Source organism: Carassius carassius, chromosome 7 (assembly GCF_963082965.1).
Source record: "Carassius carassius chromosome 7, fCarCar2.1, whole genome shotgun sequence".
NCBI lineage: Eukaryota > Metazoa > Chordata > Actinopteri > Cypriniformes > Cyprinidae > Carassius > Carassius carassius.
Genome location: NC_081761.1, coordinates 311,881 through 338,207, shown reverse-complemented (window position 1 = coordinate 338,207; position 26,327 = coordinate 311,881). Strand labels below are relative to the sequence as shown.

Here is a 26,327-nt window from a genome sequence, read left to right as displayed (position 1 = left end):
CGTCATCATCACTGCCTTCTTCGTGCGTGAACGAGTGAGTCTATAACACACACACACACACACACACACATAGTCCTGCAGTATGAAATCCCAACCAATGACACACTCAATTAATCCAGAAAAGCTGAATTGTACATTGCATATACCCAACTACGGTAATACTCCTGTAATGTGTCTGTATAATAAGCAGAAACAGCAGTATTCTCGTGCGTGATGTTGCACTCTTCATGCACCTGACAGTCACATCTCTAATTACATAGATGAGAATATATATATGTATATGATTCATGAAAATTAGGCCATTAGACAACCAGTAAAAAGTTTTTGAACAGTAATATTTTCACCAAGCCTGCATTTGTTGGATTCAGAAAACAGCAAGAGCAGTAATATTGTGAAATATTGTTACTATTTAAATTGATTTATTAATGTGATTTCAAAGCGTCATTACTAGTGTCACGTTTCTTCAGAAATCGACTGGTAGTGTATATTTAATATATATTATCAATTTAAGAAATATAAAGCATATAATATATATTTACATATAACATAAATCATATATTAATATAAATATATACAAAGTAATTTTTTCTTTCATATATGCATAAATACACAGTACACACACATATATTATGTAACCACAAACCTTTATTTTGGATGTGATTAATCACGATTAATCAATTTGACACCACTTATATATTATACATGAATGAAAATCAATACATTTTGAATAATTTACAGCCATTGTATGAATAATGTGTAACCATGTAATCAATAAAAAAGTAACTGGCGCAGTGGATAAGACACATGCCTTTGGTGTGAGAGACCCGGGTTCGAATCCACTGTGAGACACCAATGTGTCCCTGAGCAAGACACTTAACCCCTAGTTGCTCCAGAGATGTGCGACCTCTGACATATATAGCAATTGTAAGTCGCTTAAAAGTGTCAGCTAAATGAATAAATGTAAATGTAACCCAATCCCAAGTGTTGTAATTACATGTAACGAGCACATGTGTGTTCACTAGCAATCAAACCCCTGATTAGTGTGAAGAATCCCTGCTCATTAATGAAGTTTCTTCCTTTAGTTCATCAAGAAGAGAAGCAAAGTGGATCAAGACTCTGTGTATCAGGTGAGAATCAGATCAGACGCGATCAATGAACCAATAATCATCACATTAGAGACGTTAACGAGCATCTGATGTCTTCCAGCCCATTTCTAAGAACCAGTCGCCGTATGACGTCCTGCGCGGAGCTGAGGAGGGTCCAGCCAGAGGGGTGAGTGACCCCTGATCACATGACCCCTGATCACATGACCCCTGATCACATGACCCCGGTCACCTGACACCGGTCACCTGACACTGATCACCTGACACTGATCACATTGACACCGGTCACATGACACTGATCACATGACTCCGGTCACATGACACCGGTCACATGACACTGATCACATGACTCCGGTCACATGACACCGGTCACATGACACTGATCACATGACACTGATCACATGACTCCGGTCACCTGACACTGATCACATGACACCGATCACCTGACACCGATCACCTGACACTGATCACCTGACACTGATCACTTGACTCCGGTCACATGACACCGGTCACCTGACACTGGTCACATGACACTGGTCACATGACACCGGTCACATGACACCGATCACCTGACACCAATCACCTGACACCGTTCACATGACACCGTTCACATGACACCGGTCACATGACACCGTTCACATGACACCGGTCACATGACTCCGGTCACCTGACACCGGTCACATGACACCGGTCACCTGACACTGATCACATGACACCGGTCACATGACACCGATCACATGACACCGATCACCTGACACCGATCACCTGACTCCGGTCACATGACACCGTTCACATGACACCGGTCACATGACACTGATCACATGACACCGGTCACATGACACCGTTCACATGACACCGATCACATGACACCGGTCACATGACACTGATCACCTGACACTGATCACCTGACACTGGTCACATGACTCCGGTCACATGACTCCGGTCACATGACACCGTTCACATGACACCGATCACATGACACCGGTCACATGACACCGGTCACCTGACACCGATCACCTGACACCGATCACCTGACACCGATCACATGACACCGGTCACCTGACTCCGGTCACATGACACCGATCACATGACACCGTTCACATGACACCGGTCACATGACACTGATCACATGACACCGGTCACATGACACCGATCACATGACACCGGTCACATGACACCGATCACCTGACACCGATCACATGACTCCGGTCACATGACACCGGTCACATGACACCGTTCACATGACACCGGTCACATGACACCGATCACCTGACACCGATCACCTGACACCGATCACCTGACACCGGTCACATGACACCGGTCACATGACACCGTTCACATGACACCGGTCACATGACACCGTTCACATGACACCGGTCACATGACACCGTTCACATGACACCGGTCACATGACTCCGGTCACCTGACACCGGTCACATGACACCGGTCATCTGACACCGATCACATGACACCGGTCACATGACACCGATCACATGACACCGATCACCTGACTCCGGTCACCTGACACCGATCACATGACACCGGTCACATGACACCGATCACATGACACCGATCACCTGACACCGATCACCTGACTCCGGTCACCTGACTCCGGTCACATGACACCGGTCACATGACACCGTTCACATGACACCGGTCACATGACACCGATCACATGACACCGGTCACATGACACCGATCACCTGACACCGATCACATGACTCCGGTCACATGACTCCGGTCACATGACACCGGTCACCTGACTCCGGTCACATGACACCGGTCACCTGACTCCGGTCACATGACACTGATCACATGACACCGATCACCTGACACCGATCACCTGACACTGATCACATGACTCCGGTCACATGACTCCGGTCACATGACTCCGGTCACATGACACCGGTCACATGACACCGATCACCTGACACCGATCACCTGACACTGATCACATGACTCCGGTCACATGACACCGTTCACATGACACCGATCACATGACACCGGTCACATGACACCGGTCACCTGACACCGATCACCTGACACCGATCACCTGACACCTGACACCGATCACATGACACCGCCGCTGACCTGCATGTGTGTGTGTTTCACAGGGCCGCAAGCGAGGAGACGACACTTACACGGTAAGAGCCTCTTCATCACAGGAAGGAAGTTCATTAGCAGCACTGAGAAGAAGAATCCAGCTGAAGAAACCACAGAAACAGCATCAGATCAGATCAGATGTGACAGAAACATTACTCACACGCAGAAGCAAGGGGCTTCGCTTTACAACACTTCACTTCCACAAAGAAGATTTCAGCGAACAGCTCCCAAGAGAACCTTTGGTTTTTTGTCTCTAAGAGCAATTTCCTTTCCTTTCCACTGGACGAAAGGTTCCCCTAGGAAAAAAATTCTATCTTTAAAACACATTTATTGAAACATTGTGTGGAAGCATTTATGTTTAAGATCACAAAGCGTCCTTTAGCCCTGTTGACGACATCTGAGACAATTCTGAATGAAACCAATTAAACACTGATTTTAATGAACACACAAACACTCTCTCTCACACACACACACACACACACACACACACACACACACACACACACACACACACACACACACACACTTTTTAGAAGTGTTCAGATTTGGTCTTAACATTAGTAAATGTGGAAGGACTGAGTTTGACACACACACACACACACACACACACTGTAGAACAGGTACAATATGGCTCTCATTTTCAAAACATTTTTTTTTCTAATATTTTTACAGAAAAATCATGTGGTAACAGGAAACAGTTAAATATAATACTGTAATAACCTGAATACATAAATATTTGTTTTCCTAACAGATCATCAAAATGTTATGACAGAGTCAGGCAGGTTTTAAAAATGAAATAATAAAATTAAAACCAAAAAATAAAATGTTCCAAAAAGTAAGTACTTGTAGTTAGATTAAATTACATTTTAAAATACTAGTAATAAGGCTACAGTATATAATATAAAACACTGGAAAACTAGTTTATATTGATGGAAAGTGTTTTTAAATACAAACAAAACATTTTATATCAGAGCAAATAACTGAATTAATTCCTGAAAGCTGTGATGAAGATGATGATGATGATGGTTTGTTTCAGCCTCTGCAGAAGAAGAGTGACGACACGTACCGAGAGATCGAGGCCAAGCCAGGAGTAAGTGTGACTGATTCACTTTTACTGTCTCGAACCGATTGATCTGAATGATTCACATGAAAAGACTCACTCTGCTTGTGATTTTGCAGCAGCGCCGCCGAGCTGAGCAGGTTTATCAGGTCAGACCCTCTTCAGCTCACAGATAAACCCCAGATCCTGCACACCAGAGTGTGTTTGACGTGATGGATGTGTTCTTGTGTTTCAGGGTTTGAGCTCCATGACTAAAGACACGTATGATGCTCTGCACATGCAGACGCTTCACCCCACTCCGCGCTAAACACTGATCTCAGTCCAGTCACTGTTCATCCTGCTCCAGCGTTTCTACATCACACCTGTACTGTAGAGTCAGAGGAAAAATCAGAACCAGAACTAACGCTTCACTCTCTGTGGTGATCTTTTGGGAGTAACCCTTGTGTCAAAACAGACAGAGGCCATAATCCTGTGCTAATTTCATCTTCTGTGAAATTATATATATATATATAATTATTGTATACAACATTCAATTTCAATAGTGATTTTAATTAATATTTAGCATTTTGAGCATTTCATGTTACTAATTAATATATCTAAATATTGGACTATTTTCTTTATAAAATAAAATAAAATTTCAATTAATGCACTATTTAAGTTTAAAATAGATAAAGTATTTAAAACCCATTGAATCAAGGCAGATGATATATACTGTATATATATATATTCAGTGCTGTGCGTTCCTTAGTTTACGGAGCAGTGTTTTCAGGCATAATCGCTGAAGTTTTGTCTCCTCTTCGTTGCTGTGCACTTTTATCTGCATTGTGGCTTATTTGTAGATTGCAAACACAAAAACCTCTCTGTATTTTAACTATTTCCCATTCAGTTTTTGACTGCGAACAACACAAGTGTGACTTTTATTTTTATTTTTTTTACTACCATTTAGCTTTTCCGAATCACGTCCCCATGGGTCACATAGAGACTGGAGTAAGAGTTTCACACTGTTTCGATATAAAAAGCTAATAACGTAGTGATTTTGAAAATGTAAAAGAAAGAAATGTAATTCTGAGATGACGGACCAACACCAGAGATCAGTAATTCACTCCACGCAGTCCGGCGTACATGTTACAATAAGGTTTCAACTAACGTTAAAAAAAACTATTCTTAGATATTGAAATTAATCTCAACATTTATAAATTTATTTTACCGTCAAAAGTTGTATCTAACATTACTACGGTGTAAACTAACATGAACATTTTTATTAATTAAAAGGATAATAAATGCTGTAAAAATAATGTTAGATTAGATAAAGGTGGTTTTATTGTAAGGTGTTACCTGTAATATTCTGTGTGATGTTTTAAAGCTCTTCTTGTGACTGTGGTGAAATATGGGTTAAATAGGGGATTCATGATGACTGGTGTTTAATATCTTGTTTGTTTTATATTAGTAGTGTAATATTGCATCTAAACTGAGAATCCCATTGTTTTTCATTTGGTTGTTGTTACTTTTGTCTGTTTTGTTTGTGTAACTTTGTATCAGCTTGTTAAAATGATTTTCCTCTAATATTTTCAGTAAATAATCGAACCTGATTATGAAACCTGATTCGACTGTTGATCAAAATAACACACACAAGTCTGAGAAAAAAACATTTAATGAAATCTACAACTACGGCAACAGCAACACGACAAACTCATCATCTGAGAAAAACACAAACACACAAATCCAGAGCAGTTCATTTCTACAGCAAACAGACACGAGTGAACCGAGAGTCGATTCATCAACGAAAACCTGTGGAGAAACAACAGAGAGAAGTGTGTGTGTGTGTGTGTGAGAGAGAGAGAGAGGGTTAATGTGAGAGTGTGAGTGTATAAGTGTGTGTGTGTGTGTGAGAGAGAGAAGAGTGTGTGAGAGAACAGCCCTTCTGTAACATATGAAACACATTCTGTTGATTCACACACACACACACACTGAGACTCCTTATCTCAATTCTTATTCGAGCAGAAAATCAATCATCTGACTTCTGGATCATAAAGACTAGAATGATTTCAAATTAACTACACATAAAAAAGAAAAAAAAATTAAAAGAAAGGCAAAGAGAAAGTGAGAAATCTTTGGTTTTCATCCTTAAGAGGATTTCTGCTTTGGGAGCCACACAATAAAACTATGTTTTTTTTTCATATGTTTCTATATACTCCTGAAATATAGAGTGTTTTCTGACTAAAGAAGAGGAGAAACAAACACAAAGAAAGACGCTGATGAATCTTTGGTTTGAATCCTGCAGGAAATAATAAAGATGAACCTGAAGCTGCTCACATGCAATCACTGATGAACAATATAATAAACCATCGAGCGAGAGACGAGATCAGATCAATGCTGCCGCCTCGCGTCTGTGGCTTCATGTGTAGAAGAGAAACACGAGCACAGAAACGAAACTGATGATATTTTCATATAAAAACACAGAGACGCCATCAATAACAGGAGTGAAAACAAGACATTTGCTTTGGCAAAGGAACAGAAATGAAGCGTGTCTGTACACAGTAGTATGAGAGCACAGTCTTCAGATGAAGATCCTTGAGCATCAGTGCTGACCTCTGACCCCTGCTCCGTCAGGAACAACATCTGATAGGACAGACAGATGTGAGCGAATCACACAGTTTCAATCGATTCAGTTGAACAAACTGGATTCAGAATCAGTTCACACGGAGTTGGCTTGCACCCGTTAGTACTCGTTTAAAGCCTTCTAACCATATCGATAAAGTGAGTACTAGTTTAAAAAGTCCTCTGACAGAACCTCCACCCAACGCAACGAAACATCTGAAATTATCTACACTCGGCTCGTTCCACAGAGCCGCAAATAAAAACTACAGAGATCCTCGTAGAAAGTCAATATAAACTCTGTTACGCTAAATAATCTCTCGTCAAGATTTAGAAAGACACACATTTTTGGTTAATTTAGACGTAAGTTTAAGAAACGGATTAGGTTCCATCCCCCCCGTCTTTTTGAGCATTAGATGTTGATTGTTCGCAAGAGTTTTTGGTGATAGCACAGAAATGGGCGGAGCCACACGCTCACTGCGCCTTAGAGGCCACACCCACACTCTTGGTCATCGTGGTGACATCACTGGTCAGCTGCAGGTTGAGAGCTCCGCCTCCGGCACCGCCCGCCGACAGCAGATTGGCCGGCAGCAGAGAGAAGCTGGATGGGTTGAGGAAGAGGGGCGTGGTCACCATGCTGGGGGAGGGGTTTCCCACGCTGTTATTGGCGAATAGCAGGCTGGTGTTTCCGTCGATGGAGGTCAGAGGAAGAGCGCCGCCAGACGCCAGAGCTGATAAATACAAACACCACAAACATATTCATGCAGCAAAATCACGACTTTCATGTTTATAATTCCTCCAGATCCTCATGTAGGCCTGGATGATAAAATCAGTATTCATCGATAACGATAAAAAATGTTGATATGAGTGCTGTGTCTGCCTGCGATGAGACTGAGAATAAATAATAAATAAATAAAAGATCGGAGATTAAAATAATAGCAGATTTATCTCATTTTAAATGAATAATAAAAACAGATTAAAAAAAATTCTTAGGCCAGAATTTAAATTTTACTATGGTAAAATAAATGTTAAAACTAACCCTGCATTACTTTGTGCCCCGCGCTCCTATATTATGTCACACTTCTCTAGTTTAATCAGTGTGTGAAGACAGTAGCACAAATCCGTGAAAATGTTCCGAAGTGAAAAACTTCAACGGAATAAAGCTGAGTGGGATTCTATTGAATTAAAGTTGATTAACATTACTAACATAACATTATATATTTGATTTCATTTCGACGTTATGCACTTTTTTTGACAGACAATTTTTTACGCTGCATTACTTTGCTCATTTGCCTTCTCCTGTTCCTTCAGGAAACAAGCCAAATGTTTCGTAAAGACTTTTGCATATAAAACTTAAGAATGGAGGTATTTGTTTTAATTTTATTTTGTGTTATATTGTTAAAACATTTAATGCATTGGATTAATTAAAAATAAAATGTGTAAATTTGTAAAAAAAATTTTTACATAAATCTATAGCTCTTTGTTTTCAAGAGGTTATAAAAAATGTCAATAATTTTTGACACTGAATGAGATGAAAGAAGATGGGGTGTGATGTCATTACCCTGGATGGTGGCCAGCAGGTTGTTGTTCATCAGCGCAGGACTCAAACTCAGCAGCGCACCGCTGCACAAACACAACAAACACCTCATTAACATTATTATATATATATACAGTACAGACCAAAAGTTTGGACACAGCTTCTCATTCAAAGAGTTTTCTTTATTTTCATGACTATGAAAATTGTAGAGTCACACTGAAGGCATCAAAACTATGAACATATATATATATATATATATATAACAGTGAAATTAAATTGCAAATTAGATAGTGTCTGACAATTAAATATAAAAATCTTAATAATATAAAATAAATATTAAAATATATAGTGTTTATAACAAATCTGTAAGAAATCAGAAAATTGTATTACAAATAAAAACCTTTGTACTATTTAATAAGTATTAAAATAGATCATGTGTATATAATGTAAATGTGTATTTTGGATGTTTTCTTTCCTCCAGTTTGAAAGAAAGCATGTTATTTCTGATATTTCCATCCCATAATGCCCCACTCACTCACCCTTGCATCAGCTGCGATGCCGATATGATCGTCGGGTTTAAACCCGCGAAGGCCGTCAGATTAGCTCCTCCCAGTCCTGTGCCCGTCACAAGCAGCTGCCCCACCCCCTGCATGGCTGTCGTCGCCATGGAAACTGCCACTTCCTGTTTGACAGCGGTGGTGGATGGGGTGAGGGAGGGTGATGTCATGACCGGAGTGGACGTGGTGACGGTGGGCGCCATGGAGATGATGGAGGGCGTGTTCGACATCACCTGACCCAGAGCTCCGCCTACAACACAGAGATACAGAGAGAGTGTCACATGACCCACAACCTCACGTAAATATGGAGGAAGATGGAGCTGTGAGTGCTAGAGACCCACCACTGAACGTCAGGTTAGAGATACTGTTGCTGTTCAGAGAAACCACAGGACTGACCGTCAGTGTGCTCGTGCCGCTGGACACCTGAACACAGCAGATCACTCGTCAATAATCACTCAATCACCAAATAATCATCAATAATCGCCAATCACTGATCAAATCAATCAATAAATCACCAATCACTCATCAATAACCACTCAAAAATCTATCTCTCATCAATAATCACTGAATCAATAATCACTTACTGAATCAATAATCACAAATCACTCGTCAATAATTACTCAATATCACCAATCACTCGTTGATAATCAATAAAAACACTGCACACGCAGAAACTCTCGCTCACAGGAAACATTCACACAAACACCAGTTTATGAACCATTTGGGGAAAATATTTAAAAAATTACTTTTATCATTATAAAACATATTATATATTATATCAATATGATAAAATAATACAAATTATTACTAATTTTATTATTACTAAAAAATATTAAACGGCATAATAGCAGTATTTCCTATTTTGTTCAGTAGTTTTATTTTGTAGTAATAATAATAATAATCAATTTTTTTAATAATATTACTACAAAAAATTTAACAAAATAGCAAATATTTCTATTGTATTTCACTGTATAATATAAAAAGTCACACACACACACACACACATAAAATACTAGTCTGATCTGGGTGTGGATGTGGATCTGGTGTGGATGTGCATCTGGGTGTGGATCTGGATCTGGGTTTGGATGTGGATCTGGGTGTGGATCTGGATCTGGGTTTGGATGTGGATCTGAGTGTGGGCGTGGATGTGGATCTGGGCGTGGATGTGCATCTGGGCGTGAATCTGGATCTGGGTGTGGATATTGATCTGGGTGTGGGCATGGATGTGGATCTGGGTGTGGATCTGGATCTGGGTTTGGATGTGGATCTGAGTGTGGGCGTGGATGTGGATCTGGGCGTGAATCTGGATCTGGGTGTGGATATTGATCTGGGTGTGGGCATGGATGTGGATCTGGGTGTGGATCTGGATCTGGGTTTGGATGTGGATCTGAGTGTGGGCGTGGATGTGGATCTGGGCGTGGATGTGCATCTGGGCGTGAATCTGGATCTGGGTGTGGGCATGGATGTGTATCTGGGTGTGGATCTGGATCTGGGTTTGGATGTGGATCTGAGTGTGGGCGTGGATGTGGATCTGGGTGTGGATGTGCATCTGGGTGTGTATCTGGATCTGGGCATGGATGTGGATCTGAGTGTGGGCGTGGATGTGGATCTGGGTGTTGATCTAGATGTGGATCTGGGTGTGGAACTGAGTGTGGGTGTGGATCTGGGTGTGGATCTGAATGTTGATGATATGGGTGTGGATCTGGATGTGCATCTGGATGTGGATCTGAGTGTGGGCGTGGATCTGGATTTGGATCTGGATGTGCATATGGATGTGAATCTGGGTGTGGATCTGGACTTGGATGTGGATCTGGATGTGCATCTGGATGTGGATCTGGGTGTGGGCGTGGATCTGGATTTGGATCTGGATGTGCATATGGATGTGAATCTGGGTGTGGATCTGGACTTGGATGTGGATCTGGATGTGCATCTGGATGTGGATCTGGGTGTGGGCGTGGATCTGGATGTAAATCTGGGTGTGGATGTGGATTTGGATCTGGGTGTGCATCTGGATGTGGATCTGAGTGTGGGCGTGGATCTGGATTTGGATGAGCATAGGGATGTGAATCTGGGTGTGGATGTGGATCTGGATTTGGATGAGCATATGGATGTGAATCTGGGTGTGGATCTGGATTTGGATGTGGATCTGGATGAGCATGTGGATGTGAATCTGGGTGTGGATCTGGATTTGGATGAGCATATGGATGTGAATCTGGGTGTGGATCTGGGTGTGGATGTGGATCTGGATATGGATGTGTATCTGGGTGTGGCTCTGGGTGTGGATCTGGATTTGGATGTGGATCTGGTTTTAGATATGGATGTGCATGTGAATCTGGGTGTGGATTTGGATCTGGATTTGGATGTGGATCTGGATGTGCATATGGATGTGGATCTGGGTGTGGCTCTGGGTGTGGATTTGGATGTGCATATGGATGTGAATCTGGGTGTGGCTTTGGGTGTGGATGTGGATCTGGATTTGGATCTGGATGTGCATATTGATGTGGATCTGGGTGTGGCTTTGGATCTGGATTTGGATCTGGATGTGCATATTGATGTGGATCTGGGTGTGGCTCTGGGTGTGGATGTGGATTTGGATTTGGAGCTACGCACCGCGGCTGAGGAGCTGCTGTACATGGTTCTGAGGGCTGATCCGGACGAGCTGCTGCTGCTGGGAGGATTGATCCGTTTCTCCTTCTGTCTGCGGTTACAGAACCAGACGCGCACCACCTCCTTCTCCATGTTCAGCTGATCTGAGATCATTGTGATCTCCTCTGACGACGGCTTCTGACTCTGCTGCAGATCACACAACACTAAACATCAGTCGCCAGTCCAGAACACCACACTGATCTCTGCCCCAGCTCTACATCCTCCAGCGCTCACCTCCAGGAAGCTCTTCTCTAAGGCCAGACGGATGTTGGTCTCGATGCTGGTGCGCTTCTTTCGGCGTCGGTTTAGACTCTCGCAGAGCCCCGGAGACATCTCGCTCGCACTCGACACCACACAGTCCGCAGACATGCGCTCTGAGCAAACACATCAACCGCTTCATATCAGATATCCACTGTTCATTAAACAATCATATATCCACTGTCATTTCTTCCTCTATAACAGCTTTAACCTTATTAAATATATGCATCATATTTTATGTCACATTCTCAAATGTAATCAAATTAATTCAGAGTAATAAGACACTTTAAGCTATTTTCAGACAATTTAAATCAGTGTCATTTTCTGCAGCACAAAAACTGCGTTAAGATGTATTTAAACTGTTTAATGCAGCTCAGAAAACATTAACATATGCATAAATCATCACATAAGCAGTATTATAACCTAAACTAAAACCATAAAAAAATATTGCTTGAAATAAAATAAATGTTAAGGATTATACAGAAACACACACACCTCAGCTTGTTACCAAAGGAACATTTTCTATTTTAGTTTAACTTTATGTACTAAAATAAACAAAAACAGAAATATTAGTAATTCTCTAAATAAAAATGCAAAATATTAAATAAAAACAAATTCATAATATTAATAAAACCTATATAGTATCTGTATATGATATTTCTTTTAAATGCAACATTTTAAATTTAATTAGCGAAAAAAAAAAAAAAAAAAAAACTCTCTATTTTTATTGATTTTATACAACAGGTCAATAAACATGCAATTGTGCAGATATTCAGGAAGACCGACACCAGTCAACTATAACACACAATACAAATATAAACAATAAAACTATACAGGATCATTTCTGCTCTCATATATTAAACTGGAACATTGAGTATTTCATCGTAACTGTTCTACTGGACGACATGATGCAGAGAAAGAGTGTTTAATCAAGAACTGCTAAAGTGTGCGTTTTATTTTCAAAGTGAGTGACGCTCATTATATTACACACAGCTCTCAGCTCTGGAACTATGTTTCTGTTCGCTGTGTGTGTTTACGGTGTTCCTCTGGATCTGCAGAAGAAAGCGGTTCTCACCTGCATCGTTCAGCCATTTCTCCAGCAGAGGTTTGAGTTTGCACATGTTCTTGAAGCTCAAGTTCAAGGCCTCGAATCTGGAGATGGTGGTCTGACTGAAGTCGTTTCCGTAGAGTTTCCCCATCGCCAGCCCCACATCACCCTGACACACACACACACACACAATTACTTAGCTATCTAAACTGATTCATTCCATAAGCGTACTTGTTTTTATACTGTACAGACTGTATGTGCTGTTGCCCTACACCTTTACAGGAAACTTGCTGCATTTCTACTTTCTCTAAAAACTCACTCTGTATGATTTAGAAGTAGAGATGCACCGATCCAAATCAGAGATTTTTTTGTGTTTGATTGTGTGAATTATTCTGTTACTTCTGAAGCCATACAATATATCAATGCAGAGGTTCTCAATTCCAGACCACGTCCCCTGCTCTGCACGTTTTGTATGTTTCTCTTATCACTTCAGAATTGTGTTCTATGCGAACGTAAGTGCCCTGCGAAGTGGACATCACAGGATATTCTGCCATGATTCCGAAGTGAATGTATATGTTCCATTTAAAGTGCATTGAAGTGTGCGAGACGTGAATTTAAATTGTATTTATTTACAGAGGTGTATGATGTCACACTTGTCCGTGTGTGAAGATGCTGCGCAGCACAAATCCGTGAATGAATGTTCGGGAGTGAGGTACACTTCAACAGATGTCCCCTGCTCAGGGAGTAGGGAGCATGTCAATATGAACAGAGTTCATACACGGAGCTCACTTCTAACGAGCTGATGATCTGAATCAGGTGTGTTAACAGAGAGAGACGTGTGAAATATACACAGACACACACTTCTCTCTCTCACACACACACACACACACCTGAGTGAAGCCCAGCTTGATGCGTCTCTGTTTGAAGCTCTTGGCGAACAGCTCGAGCTCCTCGAGGTCGCTGGCCTCCTCCACACACACAGCATCGATGCGCTTCGGAGCGGATGCTGGAGCCGGCAGAGCTGCGATCTTCCGCGTCGGTGTAGCAGCCTGCAAACACCACGAACACACACCACCTCCATCAACACTCTACATCAGATCGGCAGCGGTTCGTCTGCAGCGGGGAAGAGGTCTGCATACTGCACTGGGACTAACAATGCAACCGCATTTTTACAAGATTTTAAATTGTTTATGTTTCTAGATTTTGTTTTGTTGCAGAATTTTGATTTTTTTTTAACTCTATGGGGTTCAATTAAAATGTAGCATTCCGAAAGCTTGTCTAATAAATTGTTACCCCTGCGGGGTCTGTGTTCTGCGGGGTCTGTGTTCTGCGGGTCTGTGTTCTGCGGGTCTGTGTTCTGCGGGGTCTGTGTTCTGCGGGGTCTGTGTTCTGCGGGGTCTGTGTTCTGCGGGGTCTGTGTTCTGCGGGGTCTGTGTTCTGCGGGGTCTGTGTTCTGCGGGGTCTGTGTTCTGCGGGGTCTGTGTTCTGTGTTCTGCGTGTTCTGCGTGGTCTGTGTTCTGCGGGTCTGTGTTCTGCGGGGTCTGTGTTCTGCGGGGTATGTGTTCTGCGGGGTCTGTGTTCTGCGGGGTCTGTGTTCTGCGGGGTATGTGTTCTGCGGGGCTGTGTTCTGCGGGGTCTGTGTTCTGCGGGGTCTGTGTTCTGCGGGGTCTGTGTTCTGCGGGGTCTGTGTTCTGCGGGGTCTGTGTTCTGCGGGGTCTGTGTTCTGCGGCTTTGTGTTCTGCGGGGTATGTGTTCTGCGGGGTATGTGTTCTGCGGGTCTGTGTTCTGCGGGGTCTGTGTTCTGCGGGGTCTGTGTTCTGCGTGGTCTGTGTTCTGCGGGTCTGTGTTCTACGGGGTATGTGTTCTGCGGCTTTGTGTTCTGTGTTCAGCGGGGTCTGTGTTCTGCGGGTCTGTGTTCTGCGGGGTATGTGTACTGCGGGTCTGTGTTCTGTGGGGTCTGTGTTCTGCGGGGTCTGTGTTCTGCGGGGTCTGTGTACTGCGGGTCTGTGTACTGCGGGGTCTGTGTTCTACGGGTCTGTGTTCTACGGGTCTGTGTTCTGCGGGGTCTGTGTTCTACGGGGTCTGTGTTCTACGGGTCTGTGTTCTGCGGGGTCTGTGTTCTACGGGTCTGTGTTCTACGGGTCTGTGTTCTGCGGGGTCTGTGTTCTGCGGGGTCTGTGTTCTGCGGGTCTGTGTTCTACGGGTCTGTGTTCTGCGGGGTCTGTGTTCTACGGGTCTGTGTTCTGCGGGGTCTGTGTTCTGCGGGTCTGTGTTCTGCGGGGTCTGTGTTCTGCGGGGTCTGTGTTCTGCGGGGTCTGTGTTCTGCGGGTCTGTGTTCTGCGGGGTCTGTGTTCTGCGGGGTCTGTGTTCTGCGGGGTCTGTGTTCTGCGGGGTCTGTGTTCTACGGGGTCTGTGTTCTACGGGGTCTGTGTTCTACGGGGTCTGTGTTCTGCGGGGTCTGGGTTCTGCGGGGTCTGTGTTCTGCGGGGTCTGTGTTCTGTGTTCTACGGGTCTGTGTTCTGCGGGGTATGTGTTCTGCGGGGTCTGTGTTCTGTGTTCTACGGGTCTGTGTTCTACGGGTCTGTGTTCTACGGGGTCTGTGTTCTACGGGGTCTGTGTTCTGCGGGGTCTGGGTTCTGCGGGGTCTGTGTTCTGCGGGGTCTGTGTTCTGTGTTCTACGGGTCTGTAGTCTGCGGGGTATGTGTTCTGCGGGGTCTGTGTTCTGTGTTCTACGGGTCTGTGTTCTGCGGGGTATGTGTTCTGCGGGGTCTGTGTTCTGTGTTCTACGGGGTCTGTGTTCTGCGGGGTCTGTGTTCTGCGGGGTCTGTGTTCTGTGTTCTACGGGTCTGTGTTCTGCGGGGTATGTGTTCTGCGGGGTCTGTGTTCTACGGGGTCTGTGTTCTACGGGGTCTGTGTTCTGTGTTCTACGGGTCTGTGTTCTGCGGGGTATGTGTTCTGCGGGGTCTGTGTTCTACGGGGTCTGTGTTCTGTGTTCTACGGGTCTGTGTTCTGCGGGGTCTGTGTTCTACGGGGTCTGTGTTCTACGGGGTCTGTGTTCTACGGGGTCTGTGTTCTGTGTTCTACGGGTCTGTGTTCTGCGGGGTATGTGTTCTGCGGGGTCTGTGTTCTACGGGGTCTGTGTTCTACGGGGTCTGTGTTCTGTGTTCTACGGGTCTGTGTTCTGCGGGGTATGTGTTCTGCGGGGTCTGTGTTCTGCGGGGTCTGGGTTCTGCGGGCTCTGTACCTGTGCGGTGAGGGCGAGGCTGCTCTGCGCTGGGCTCTGAGGTAGACCTGAGACACACACAGACGAGTTAGAAACAGTGCAGAGGAGTGACAGAATCAGCAAACAGAGGAGACGCTCGTACCGGTCTGACCCTGAGGAGACGGAGATATGATGAACTGAGGCTGAAACTGAGGACTGAGGGAGTGACCCGGCTGGACCAAGACAAACTGTGACAGGTTCAAGCCCTGCGTCTGCAGAGAGAGAGAGAGAGAGAGAGAGAGAGAGAGGGAGTGAGTGAGCGAGAGACGTATGTATTCACATGACTGATGTTTTTACTGTAAAATATATCTATAGTTATGCAAGTCTCTTCTCTTCTGTCTTTCTTTGATCAAAAATACAGTATAAATTTTGAAATATTATTCTAATCTAAAATTGCCATCTTCTGTGTGAATCTGTGTTAAAGTGTAATGTATTTCTGTGATGCTCCGCTGTATTTTCAGCATCATTACTCATTACAGTCTTCAGTGTCACATGATCTTCAGAAATCAGAATAATATGATGATTTACTGCTCAAGAAACATTTCTGATTATCATCAATGTTGAACACAGTTGTGCTGCACAGTATTTTTGTGGAAATTGTGATACATTTTATTTTTTTATAACAGCATTTTTTTGAAATAAGAATCTTTTGTAACATTATTAATGTTTTACTGTTACTTTTGATCAATTTAATGTACCTTTTATGAATTAAAGTAATAATTTCTTTGACCCCAAACATGTTTGAACAGTATCGTATGTCTAACTAACAGTTGTCTCTATTCTTGTGTGAATGAGCAGCAGCTCTCAGGCGTTTGTGGGTGTGTCAGTGATCTGGACTGTGATTGGACGGTGAGCTGTCAGTCACTCACAGAGGCGATCTGAATGGGCTGGGACAGTGTGATGGGCGTGGCCGCAGAGATACTGGCTCCAGTGCTGCTCTGTTGACCTGCGGCCAGGATCTGCGTCTGCGTCTGCAACAGCTGCGCTGGAGTCATGCTCAACTGCACAGAACCAGAGAACAGACCAGCTAAAGCTGACACTTCTCAGGAACAATTCAGCTTAGACTTCATTGCTTTAGCATGAAAATGGTTCATACCTTGACTATAAATTGTGAATCTCAATATTCACTTATTATTGTATGCCATATCAGCATTAAAGGCTGTATTCAAAGTAAACACTTAAGAATAATAAGATACAACAAAGAGGTAATAAAAATAGTTCAATGAATAGTACACAATATTTTAACAATATTATTATGAACAAACAAAATGACAAAAATATCTGAAAGTTGAATAAAACATCTGTCCAGTGATGTCTGGTTTGTGAGGAGGACAATATTAGAAAATCTGGAATCTGAGGGAGCTCTTTAAAGTTGTTCAAATTATGTTCTTAGCAATGCATTTTACTAATCAAAAATGAAGTTTAATATATTTATGGTATGAAATGAAAATATGTTCATGGAACATGATCTTTACTTAATATCCTAATGATTTTTGGCATAAAAGAGAAATGTATAATTGTGACTCATAAGGTGTATTGTTGTCTATTTTTACAAATATACATCTGTGACACTGATGACTGCTTCTGTGCTGCAGGGACACATTTATCTGATATATCTCAAAATTAAATATGTTAAACATCCGCATGTAAAGAATAATGTCTAGTGTAAAGAACAGGTTATATTTGTAAGATGTAATTTTGCTAGAATTCCTTACCTGCATTCTGGGATTGATTTATACCAAATTTGGCCGAAACTAAGCCAAACTGATCAATTATAATATCTCAAGAGGGATAGTTCACCCAGAAGTGAAACGGTCATAAAGATGTTCCAAACATGTAGGAGTTTCATTTTATTCTGTGACCACCACAGTCTGAAACAATCCTCAGAATATCATCTTTTGTGTTTAACAGAAGAAACTCATACTCTCCTCCAGCTGTTTCTGAGCGACAGAAGCGTGTTTAATCAAAGCTTCACGTACCTGCTGGAGCGGCTCCTGTGTCTGAACGCCGCTGACCGCTGCTTGACCGCTGGGTTTGTGGCCCTCCAGACCGTTGGCCTGAGCAGCTGATGAACACACGAGGGTCACTCAGTGGTCAAACACACTCAGGAGTAATGAATCAGCTTCTCGTAACTCACCTCCATGCGCTCCGTTCTCCATGCTGCCTTTGCTCAGATCTGCTGAGAGAAAACATGTCTTTACAACTAGCCAACATTTACTAAAGCTGCTGATGACAGTAGGGCTGGGCCATTTTATCGTTTAATACAAGTTAGAAGCTAACCGATGTATCGGTTTTGCCGATTAATCGGCTCCTATAGTTGATTGCTGGAACTGGTTAAAATCCATGTTTTTGGATTTTGCTGGAGCGGCTGAGAAGGTTCACTATCATTACACAGTGAGAGAGCGCCCTCTAGAGGCAGAAATCACTGACACCTCCTGCTGTCTGTCCCAAATAATCATTAATGTACATAATGACTTCATCCCCAGGCTGTAAAATTGTGTATTGTGCATCTTTCTGTGGCTCTAATAAAGTATGCTTCATTCGCTCTGCTTTCTAAACACCAAACTTCAAACTCATCTATGATCATTTGTTCATTCTTAAAATAAATGTTTTCCTGTTCAGTGTGTGATATCTGTGAATTGTGTTAAAGATGCAGCGCTGCACTTTTCTTCCGGTGTGCGATTAGCATACTTTGATTAGATAATCATCAAGTGTTATAAAATAGAAGAAAATAAAGAGTAAGAGTACACATACAACGCCCATATGTAACGCAGTGGCCTTTGTGTAGATATTTAAAGGTTTATAGATCTTTAATCATGACAGATGAAATAAATGGTACATCCCAACAAGCTGTTTTTCATTCATTTGCTTTATATGTATTATATTATTTATTTTTCATTTGGTAGATCTCGGTGAGTTTCTCATTTAAAAGGTAGATCCCCTGCACAAACAAAGTGTGTGCACCGCTGCTTTACATTAATGAACTAATTCATGAACGCTGTAGAAGTGTTGGTGCTAGTTAAGAGTGTTAATTTCAACATTTACTAATACATTTTTACATTTTAAAGTTTCTTGTAAACACACACACACACACACATATATGTATATAAAATTATATAAAATAATAATAAGTGAATATACATATACAATTAAAATTAATATTTTTATTCATTTAAAAATTATGGTTAAAAATGGTAGTTTTAGTTTTCATTTAGTTCCATTTTAAAAACTATAATCGGTTGATTATTCAGTATCGGTCGGTGAGGTCCAACTAGCTATCGGTAACAGCAAAGAACTTTAAAGAAATGTTTTGTATTTTTCTTATCGGACTTTATTTCTGAATGCATAGGATAGTTTTAAATTCAAGATTTAATGCATCTGTTCTGCAAAGATATTTAACATGTGAGTTTGTTGTCCGTTTGCACCAAACTGAGCAGAACTATCTTTAACCAGATGATCCATAAAGAGAATTTGACTTGAATCATGTGGCAGTTTTAGGCTGACTAGTTAAACAACACAAAAATAAATGTAGTTATTTGCCATATCACCCAGTCCCAGATGACGAGAGCTGCAATATTAGACACCGAATATCAACGCAAAACTGTATTAATCAACATTTACAAGCAGAACTTTCCAGCAGTGATTCATACAGAACACAATCAACAGAGCGAACGCCGGCCGCTTTAGCTCTCTGATATCTGATCATGATAAACTTACCTGTGTCCACCAGCCACGCTACGATACTCAGATCACAGACGGATGCAGAGAACACATCCGACGGAGAACACCGAGACCAGCGAAACACAAAGACTACCTCTAGAAGTGCTGCATACATAATGAAAGTTAATCAGTATGCAGCTGATTAAAGCCGTATGCAAATCTCACTCCCCCTCGCTCATTAGAAGAGCGCCGCTTTGAAGTTCTGCACGCAATTCATTTCACACGGACCTCTGAAAGCTTTCTGCATAATTCAACATCTTTCATAAATATTTATCAGCTCATTAGCATATTAATTGGATTGCTTTTAGGACAGAGGTACGGCGAGCACAACAGTGAGGGAGAAGTGAGACAAGGCCAATTACCAGCCGTGTGTGACTGTTTAATTACTGGGGGGTCGGGGGGGCTTCCCAGCATGCAACACAGCAACGATGAACAAATGTGTTGCTAATGACTGCCCGAGTCAAACTGGACAAGCTTGTTTATACAAAACAACACATCAAAGAACAGGGATAACGAAGCCTTAACTCACTGCCTTCACCTGGTTAACGCTCTTCAGCGCTTTGAGAAGGGATCAGCAACTATTCTCTTTTATTCCAGCCAGGATTTCTAAACTGCCTAAATTGTCCTGATTATGGCTTTGTTTTGCTATTAACGGTATCTCTGCTGTGATGGATTGATATGGATCTTTTGATAGATAACATACAGTATACGATATCACACTAATTTTTTTTTTTTTTAAATCACACGTAATTGCTGAAATTAAATCTATATTCATTTCACATATTACTAAATTAGGAAATTAATAAATATGGGGAAAAAATATGGTGACAAAAAAAAAAATAATAATACATTTGAGCTATTATATCACGTCTTGTACCAGTACTGTATACCCCGCCTACTCTCAGCTGTGATTGGTCGATTATGTCCGATGCTAAAACCTGTATATTTTAGGTGTTTCAGAAATAGAGAAGAGTCGCCCGACTGGATCAGTTGCGTTTGCTAAGGTCACGGTTACTAGTAGAGCTTCTACTAAACTAAGTTCTAACTAACTAGTAAGTGTGGTTCACACCGAACCCCCAAACGAAAGCTTCATAAAGGTGAAGGAAGCTCTTCAGCTCGATCAAAGACTCTGCTGCACTGTTACACACTGATGAACGAAGTCATGTGGCTTTTACTCAAGCTGTAGCCATGACAACAACCCCACTGAAAGACAGACAGAGAGAGAGAGACAGAGAGGGAGAGAGAGAGAGAGAGAGAGAGAGAGAGAGAGACAGAGAGGGAGAGAGAGAGAGGGAGAGAGAGAGAGAGAGAGAGAGAGAGAGAGAGAGAGAGAGAGAGAGACAGAGAGGGAGAGAGACAGAGAGAGAGAGAGAGAGGACGGATGGATTTTTGTATCTCAAAAGAAAATAGTTGAGAGAAACATGATTTACATACGGCCGCTGCGAGGGATTCAGTAAGCTAACTGACACACAATACATTATGCAAATGTTTTAATTAACAGAATTTTAAATAAGCAATTAATTAGCCTTTCAAACTATTGAATGCCGCACTGCATAATTTAAAGCAGATAAGTGGCATAAGGCACAACGCATATTCAGAGAACAGAAACATTTACACTCAACTGCAGCCCAAACTTTCCTATTAGACCTCAAGAACTCATTAATATTCATCAGCTTTAATTAAGCCATCATCCGGTGTTTGCCAATCATACGCTTCAATTCTGTGATGCCTTTAATGCAATTATAGCAACTAGACTGAACTCTAGGGCTGCACGATAAATCGCATGCGATATTTAATGCGCATCTTGTGTGCGTACTATCACATATTCACTGACAAGCTGCGCAAATCCACAATCATATTTTATGTTCAGTCACTTTAGTTCACGTTTTGCGCAGCTTGTCAACGCTACAGCGAAGTTAGTGACGTTACAGTGACATTTTTGTGGTGATACAGTGATGTTACAGTGACGCTACAGCGATGCTACAGCGGCGTTAGCGATGTTACAGTGATGATACAGCAATGCTACCGCAATGCTACAGCGGCGTTAGCGATGTTACAGTGATGATACAGCAATGCTACAGCAATGCTACAGCGGCGTTAGCGATGTTACAGTGATGATACAGCAATGCTACCGCAATGCTACAGCGGCGTTAGCGATGTTACAGTGATGATACAGCAATGCTACAGCAATGCTACAGCGGCGTTAGCGATGTTACAGTGATGATACAGCGATGCTACAGCGGCGTTAGCGATGTTACAGTGATGATACAGCAATGCTACCGCAATGCTACCGCAATGCTACAGCGGCGTTAGCGATGTTACAGTGATGATACAGCAATGCTACAGCAATGCTACAGCGGCGTTAGCGATGTTACAGTGATGATACAGCAATGCTACAGCAATGCTACAGCGGCGTTAGCGATGTTACAGTGATGATACAGCAATGCTACCGCAATGCTACAGCGGCATTAGCGATGTTACAGTGATGATACAGCAATGCTACAGCAATGCTACAGCGGCGTTAGCGATGTTACAGTGATGATACAGCAATGCTACCGCAATGCTACAGCGGCGTTAGCGATGGTACAGTGATGATACAGCAATGCTACAGCAATGCTACAGCGGCGTTAGCGATGTTACAGTGATGATACAGCAATGCTACAGCAATGCTACAGCGGCGTTAGCGATGTTACAGTGATGATACAGCAATGCTACAGCGACACTACAGTGATGTTACAGTGACGCTAGAGAGATGCTACAGCGATGTTACAGTGAGGCTACAATGATGATACAGCGACATTACAGTGAGCGTGTCTGTCGCTGTATGTGTCCATATGTGTGCCTGTTAGTGTGTGTGTGTGTCCGGATGTGTTTTTGTGTATGAGTGTCCGTGTGTGTATGTGTGTGTCCATGTGTGTGCGTGCCTTGGAGTGTGTATCCATGTGTGCGTGAGTGTGTCCGTGCTTGGGAGTGTGTGTATCTGTGATTGTGTGTGTGGCCATATGTGTGTATGTGTCTGTGTGTGAGTTTGTGTTGGACTGTGTCTGTGTCCGTGAGTGTGTGTGTGTGTGTTCACGTGCTGAGAGGAACCGCCTCTCAGCTTATGTTTGTAAAAGCACACACAGAGTATCTTTTCTTGTGATGACATGCAATGACAAGCCTGTCTAAACCCGTTGCCCATTAAAAGAGAACATTATAACTTGTTTTTACTACACAACATCAGTCGAGTGTTTGAAATCACTTTCTTTTGTGATCTGATGTGGCTTCACAGAATGCACTTTATCACAGAATGAGGCAAAAATATAGTCTATACTGTAATAAAGGTTATGTCGATTAGAAATGGATTACAAATATACTTAATCATTATATAAAACCCCGAGCTTGAAGAACACGCATAAAACATTTAAAGCTACATCTTTTTATTCAGCGAAAGTGATTTCCTTTTCTGTGATGCGTGTGTGGATGTTCTGCGCGAGGGCGCCCCCTGGAGTCCTGTGTGACCCAATAATGGCCAATCACACGATCTTGGGTAAAAAAAGAAAAACAGAAACCCCCTCAACTCACTCAAAAAAATGTTAAGCAGACATATAACAATCTGTGCCAAACTATCAGAACTGAACGGGATTTAAAAGCTGAAGTACGTATTGAACCGTGGACTAACTGTATTATTGCATCCCTAGTGAACACTACGCAGTGTTATTTTACACTTAATTACTACTGAGTTTATCTCTCTGAGATAAGAAGCTGCAATTACCCATTTTATTTATTTATTTTAATCAATTAGGTTTGTCACTCACTACTGATTAAACTTTTCATGTCTTTTAATTTTCATGTTTTCAAATAACAGTTTCATTCTGTTGTGTAAGTCCTACAGTAATCAGAACTGATCGGAGACCCAGCAGGTTTTCATTTGGTGAAATGCGTTATTGTAGGTTATAAATTAAATCTGAAAAGGTTTATGTTAATGTTAAAACAGCTGCCAAAACTGCATTTCTTATGTTCAAATATTTGTGAGAAAACACCGTTAATTGTTAATTAGAGGGAAATTGTGTGGAAATCACTCAAAATATACAGCCCTAGAAGTTTGATATTACTATTACAGCTGACAAAAAATAGTACATTTAAAGGACCTTTTCATCAGAAAAAAAATAATAATCATTCATCACCACACATTCATGCTTCAGTCCAGAAGACCATGAGGTGATCAGCACCTGACAGTCCACCACATCATCATCATCATCATCTTCATCGTGTGAAACATTAGTACGCAGTGCACATAAATAAGAACACCCTGAATGTTCTGCAGGATCAGCAATGAGCTAAATGCATTAATGCAAATGTAACGCTCCTGAGAGACACAAGAGAATCTGAAAAACGCACAAGGTGAAATCCTCCACAGAACTCACACGCTCTCCGCATTCAAAGCAAATCACACGGCGCGCATTAGCGCTCAGAAATTAATCATTCATGAACACGGCGTTTGTACTCATGAATATTCATGAGCTGCTTTGTATATTTAATCCGCGCGATAAATAAATAGTGTGACGCGTCTCTCATCTGGAATGAAATTAACTGACGTTTAGATTATGCACAAGAATGAACAGCATTAAACAAGCTGGGCTGATGTTATGCAAATTCGTATTTTCACTCCTGCAGCGCGAGCGAATTATTCAACACCAGGCGCGTTTGAGAAAGGAGAAACTTTTCAGACTAACTACCCGTTAGACAAAATAAACATTCCATCCCCAACACACACACACTCTCTCTCTCAACCCCCAACACACACACACACACACACACACACACACACTAGGGGTATTTATGTTGCCCTGAGGGCAAACAGTTGATCTACAGAAGAAAAGCCCGGGTTTAAGTTTTTCTTTAGTTTTATTCACCGCAGCACAGTCTGAAGCGATGATTTATTATTATTCTACGTCACGCTGCGCGTTTACCGTCGAACAAACGCATGAATATGCAAATAATGGACCGTCGAGTTTCTGTCGCGGCCGAAATAACACAAAGCACGCTGATAGCACGACTGCTAACTCACACTCACAACACTTCACAAACACCGCCGCAAACTGAACCGAACCGAACCGAACCGAGCCGAGCCGGTGAACCCGCGCCACACTGTGTGGATATACTGCACGCGAGCGCGCCATTTCAAACATCCAGAGTTTTGTTCAGGACAAACAACTCTCATCTGCTGCTAACGGAGTCAAATCATCGCCAAAATAATCAACCATCTTCCCCTTTGCGATCGGTTCTGTCCGTGGATGATCGTCGCGCGTGTTTGGCTTTGTTTACGCGAGGCGGATGGAGAATATGAATATGTAAAATGTAATAATTACCTGCAGTCAAGCGCTCATCTTGAGTCGTTGATCCACTGTCCGCCATTTTGAATATTTAGTGTGCGCATGAAACCCCGCCCACCGCTGCTACAACACACACACACACACACACACACACACACACACACACACTCCTCCCCGACCGACCTAAAAGTTCAAGAACAACAGCATTATTCAATAATGATTGGTTTTCAAAACTCTTCTGTTTGTTTGCATAAAAGCATAAATGTAAATGTATTGTTTGTTGAGCACAAACCCCGCCTCCTAGGTTTAAACACACCGGGGCTAGTTGTCACAAGTTCTGAATCTCAGTAATAACTAGGTTTACACAAATGCTTGATTTCTTAAGCAGAGATTTATTTGTTGATTTTAAAAGGACTTTAATATAATGTTTGTATTAGCTGTGCAAACAAGTAAACAATAAAACACAACACATTCAGACAAGAGTCACTAATGAAGGAAGATCTGAATTAAACGAGCATTTCATAATGTCAGAGAGCTGTATTTATATCATGTATACCAAAGTTTGATATTTTTGTAAGTTACTTTTACATTTATTTATTTGTTTGTTTATTTATTTTTTGCTGTTTTTATGAAATCTTTTCATGAAATGCTCTAGAATCTTTTTACATTTTACTCTCAATGTATTTTAAATAAACCATTCATTGAATATATATATATATACAGTACAGACCAAAAGTTTGGAAACATTACTATTTTTAATGTTTTTGAAAGAAGTTTCTTCTGCTCATCAAACCTGCATTTATTTGATCAAAAATACAGAAAAACAGTAATATTGTGAAATATTATTACAACTTAAAATAATCATTTTCTATTTGAATATACTTAAAAAATAATAATGTATTCCTGTGATGCAAAGCTGAATTTTCAGCATCATTCCTCCAGCTTCAGTGTCACATGTAACATCAGTCGATCACATGATCATTTAGAAATCATTCTAATATTCTGATTTATTATGAGTGTTGGAAACAGTTCTGCTGTCTCATATATTTGATCAATAAAAGGTTCAAAAGAACTGCATTTATTCAAAATAAAAAGATTTCTTTACTATCACTTTTTATCAATT

General features: G+C 41.8%; 2 protein-coding genes across 7 annotated transcripts in view; one reads left to right on the top strand and one right to left on the bottom strand.

Moving 5' to 3' along the window:
• The window catches only part of LOC132142960 (T-cell surface glycoprotein CD3 zeta chain-like), an 11,706-nt gene extending 7,275 nt beyond the window's left edge, over nt 1-4,431 (top strand). The window contains exons 2-6 of one of the 2 annotated variants that reach the window (XM_059553139.1): nt 1-34; nt 1,083-1,127; nt 1,207-1,272; nt 3,218-3,247; nt 4,243-4,431. The exon at nt 1-34 is cut by the window's left edge and continues 61 nt beyond it. In XM_059553139.1, the coding sequence (XP_059409122.1) occupies nt 1-34; nt 1,083-1,127; nt 1,207-1,272; nt 3,218-3,247; nt 4,243-4,338 (271 nt within the window). In that variant the 3' untranslated portion in view covers nt 4,339-4,431. Of the gene's footprint in view, nt 35-1,082; nt 1,128-1,206; nt 1,273-3,217; nt 3,673-4,242 lie in introns of those variants that run through there. The other variant, XM_059553138.1, reaches the window with a different exon arrangement.
• Nucleotides 4,432-7,079: 2,648 nt separating this feature from the next.
• On the bottom strand, nt 7,080-25,358 carry LOC132143310 (POU domain, class 2, transcription factor 1-like). 5 transcript variants are annotated; one of them, XM_059553425.1, is made up of 14 exons: nt 25,241-25,358; nt 18,307-18,345; nt 18,149-18,234; nt 17,039-17,170; nt 16,273-16,381; nt 16,152-16,198; nt 13,798-13,956; nt 12,935-13,076; nt 11,836-11,975; nt 11,566-11,748; nt 9,297-9,378; nt 8,938-9,205; nt 8,423-8,484; nt 7,080-7,592 (listed from the first exon to the last, which is right to left on the bottom strand). In XM_059553425.1, exons 1-14 carry the CDS (start codon nt 25,284-25,286, stop codon nt 7,336-7,338), a joined length of 1,752 nt encoding a protein of 583 aa, XP_059409408.1. In that variant the 5' UTR covers nt 25,287-25,358; the 3' UTR covers nt 7,080-7,335. The 5 variants fall into 5 exon arrangements, with proteins under 5 accessions (XP_059409408.1, XP_059409407.1, XP_059409404.1 ...); XM_059553424.1 differs by having other exon boundaries at nt 18,307-18,348; nt 25,241-25,355; XM_059553421.1 differs by lacking the exon at nt 25,241-25,358 and adding an exon at nt 19,887-20,019 and having other exon boundaries at nt 18,307-18,348.
• Nucleotides 25,359-26,327: the final 969 nt, after the last annotated feature.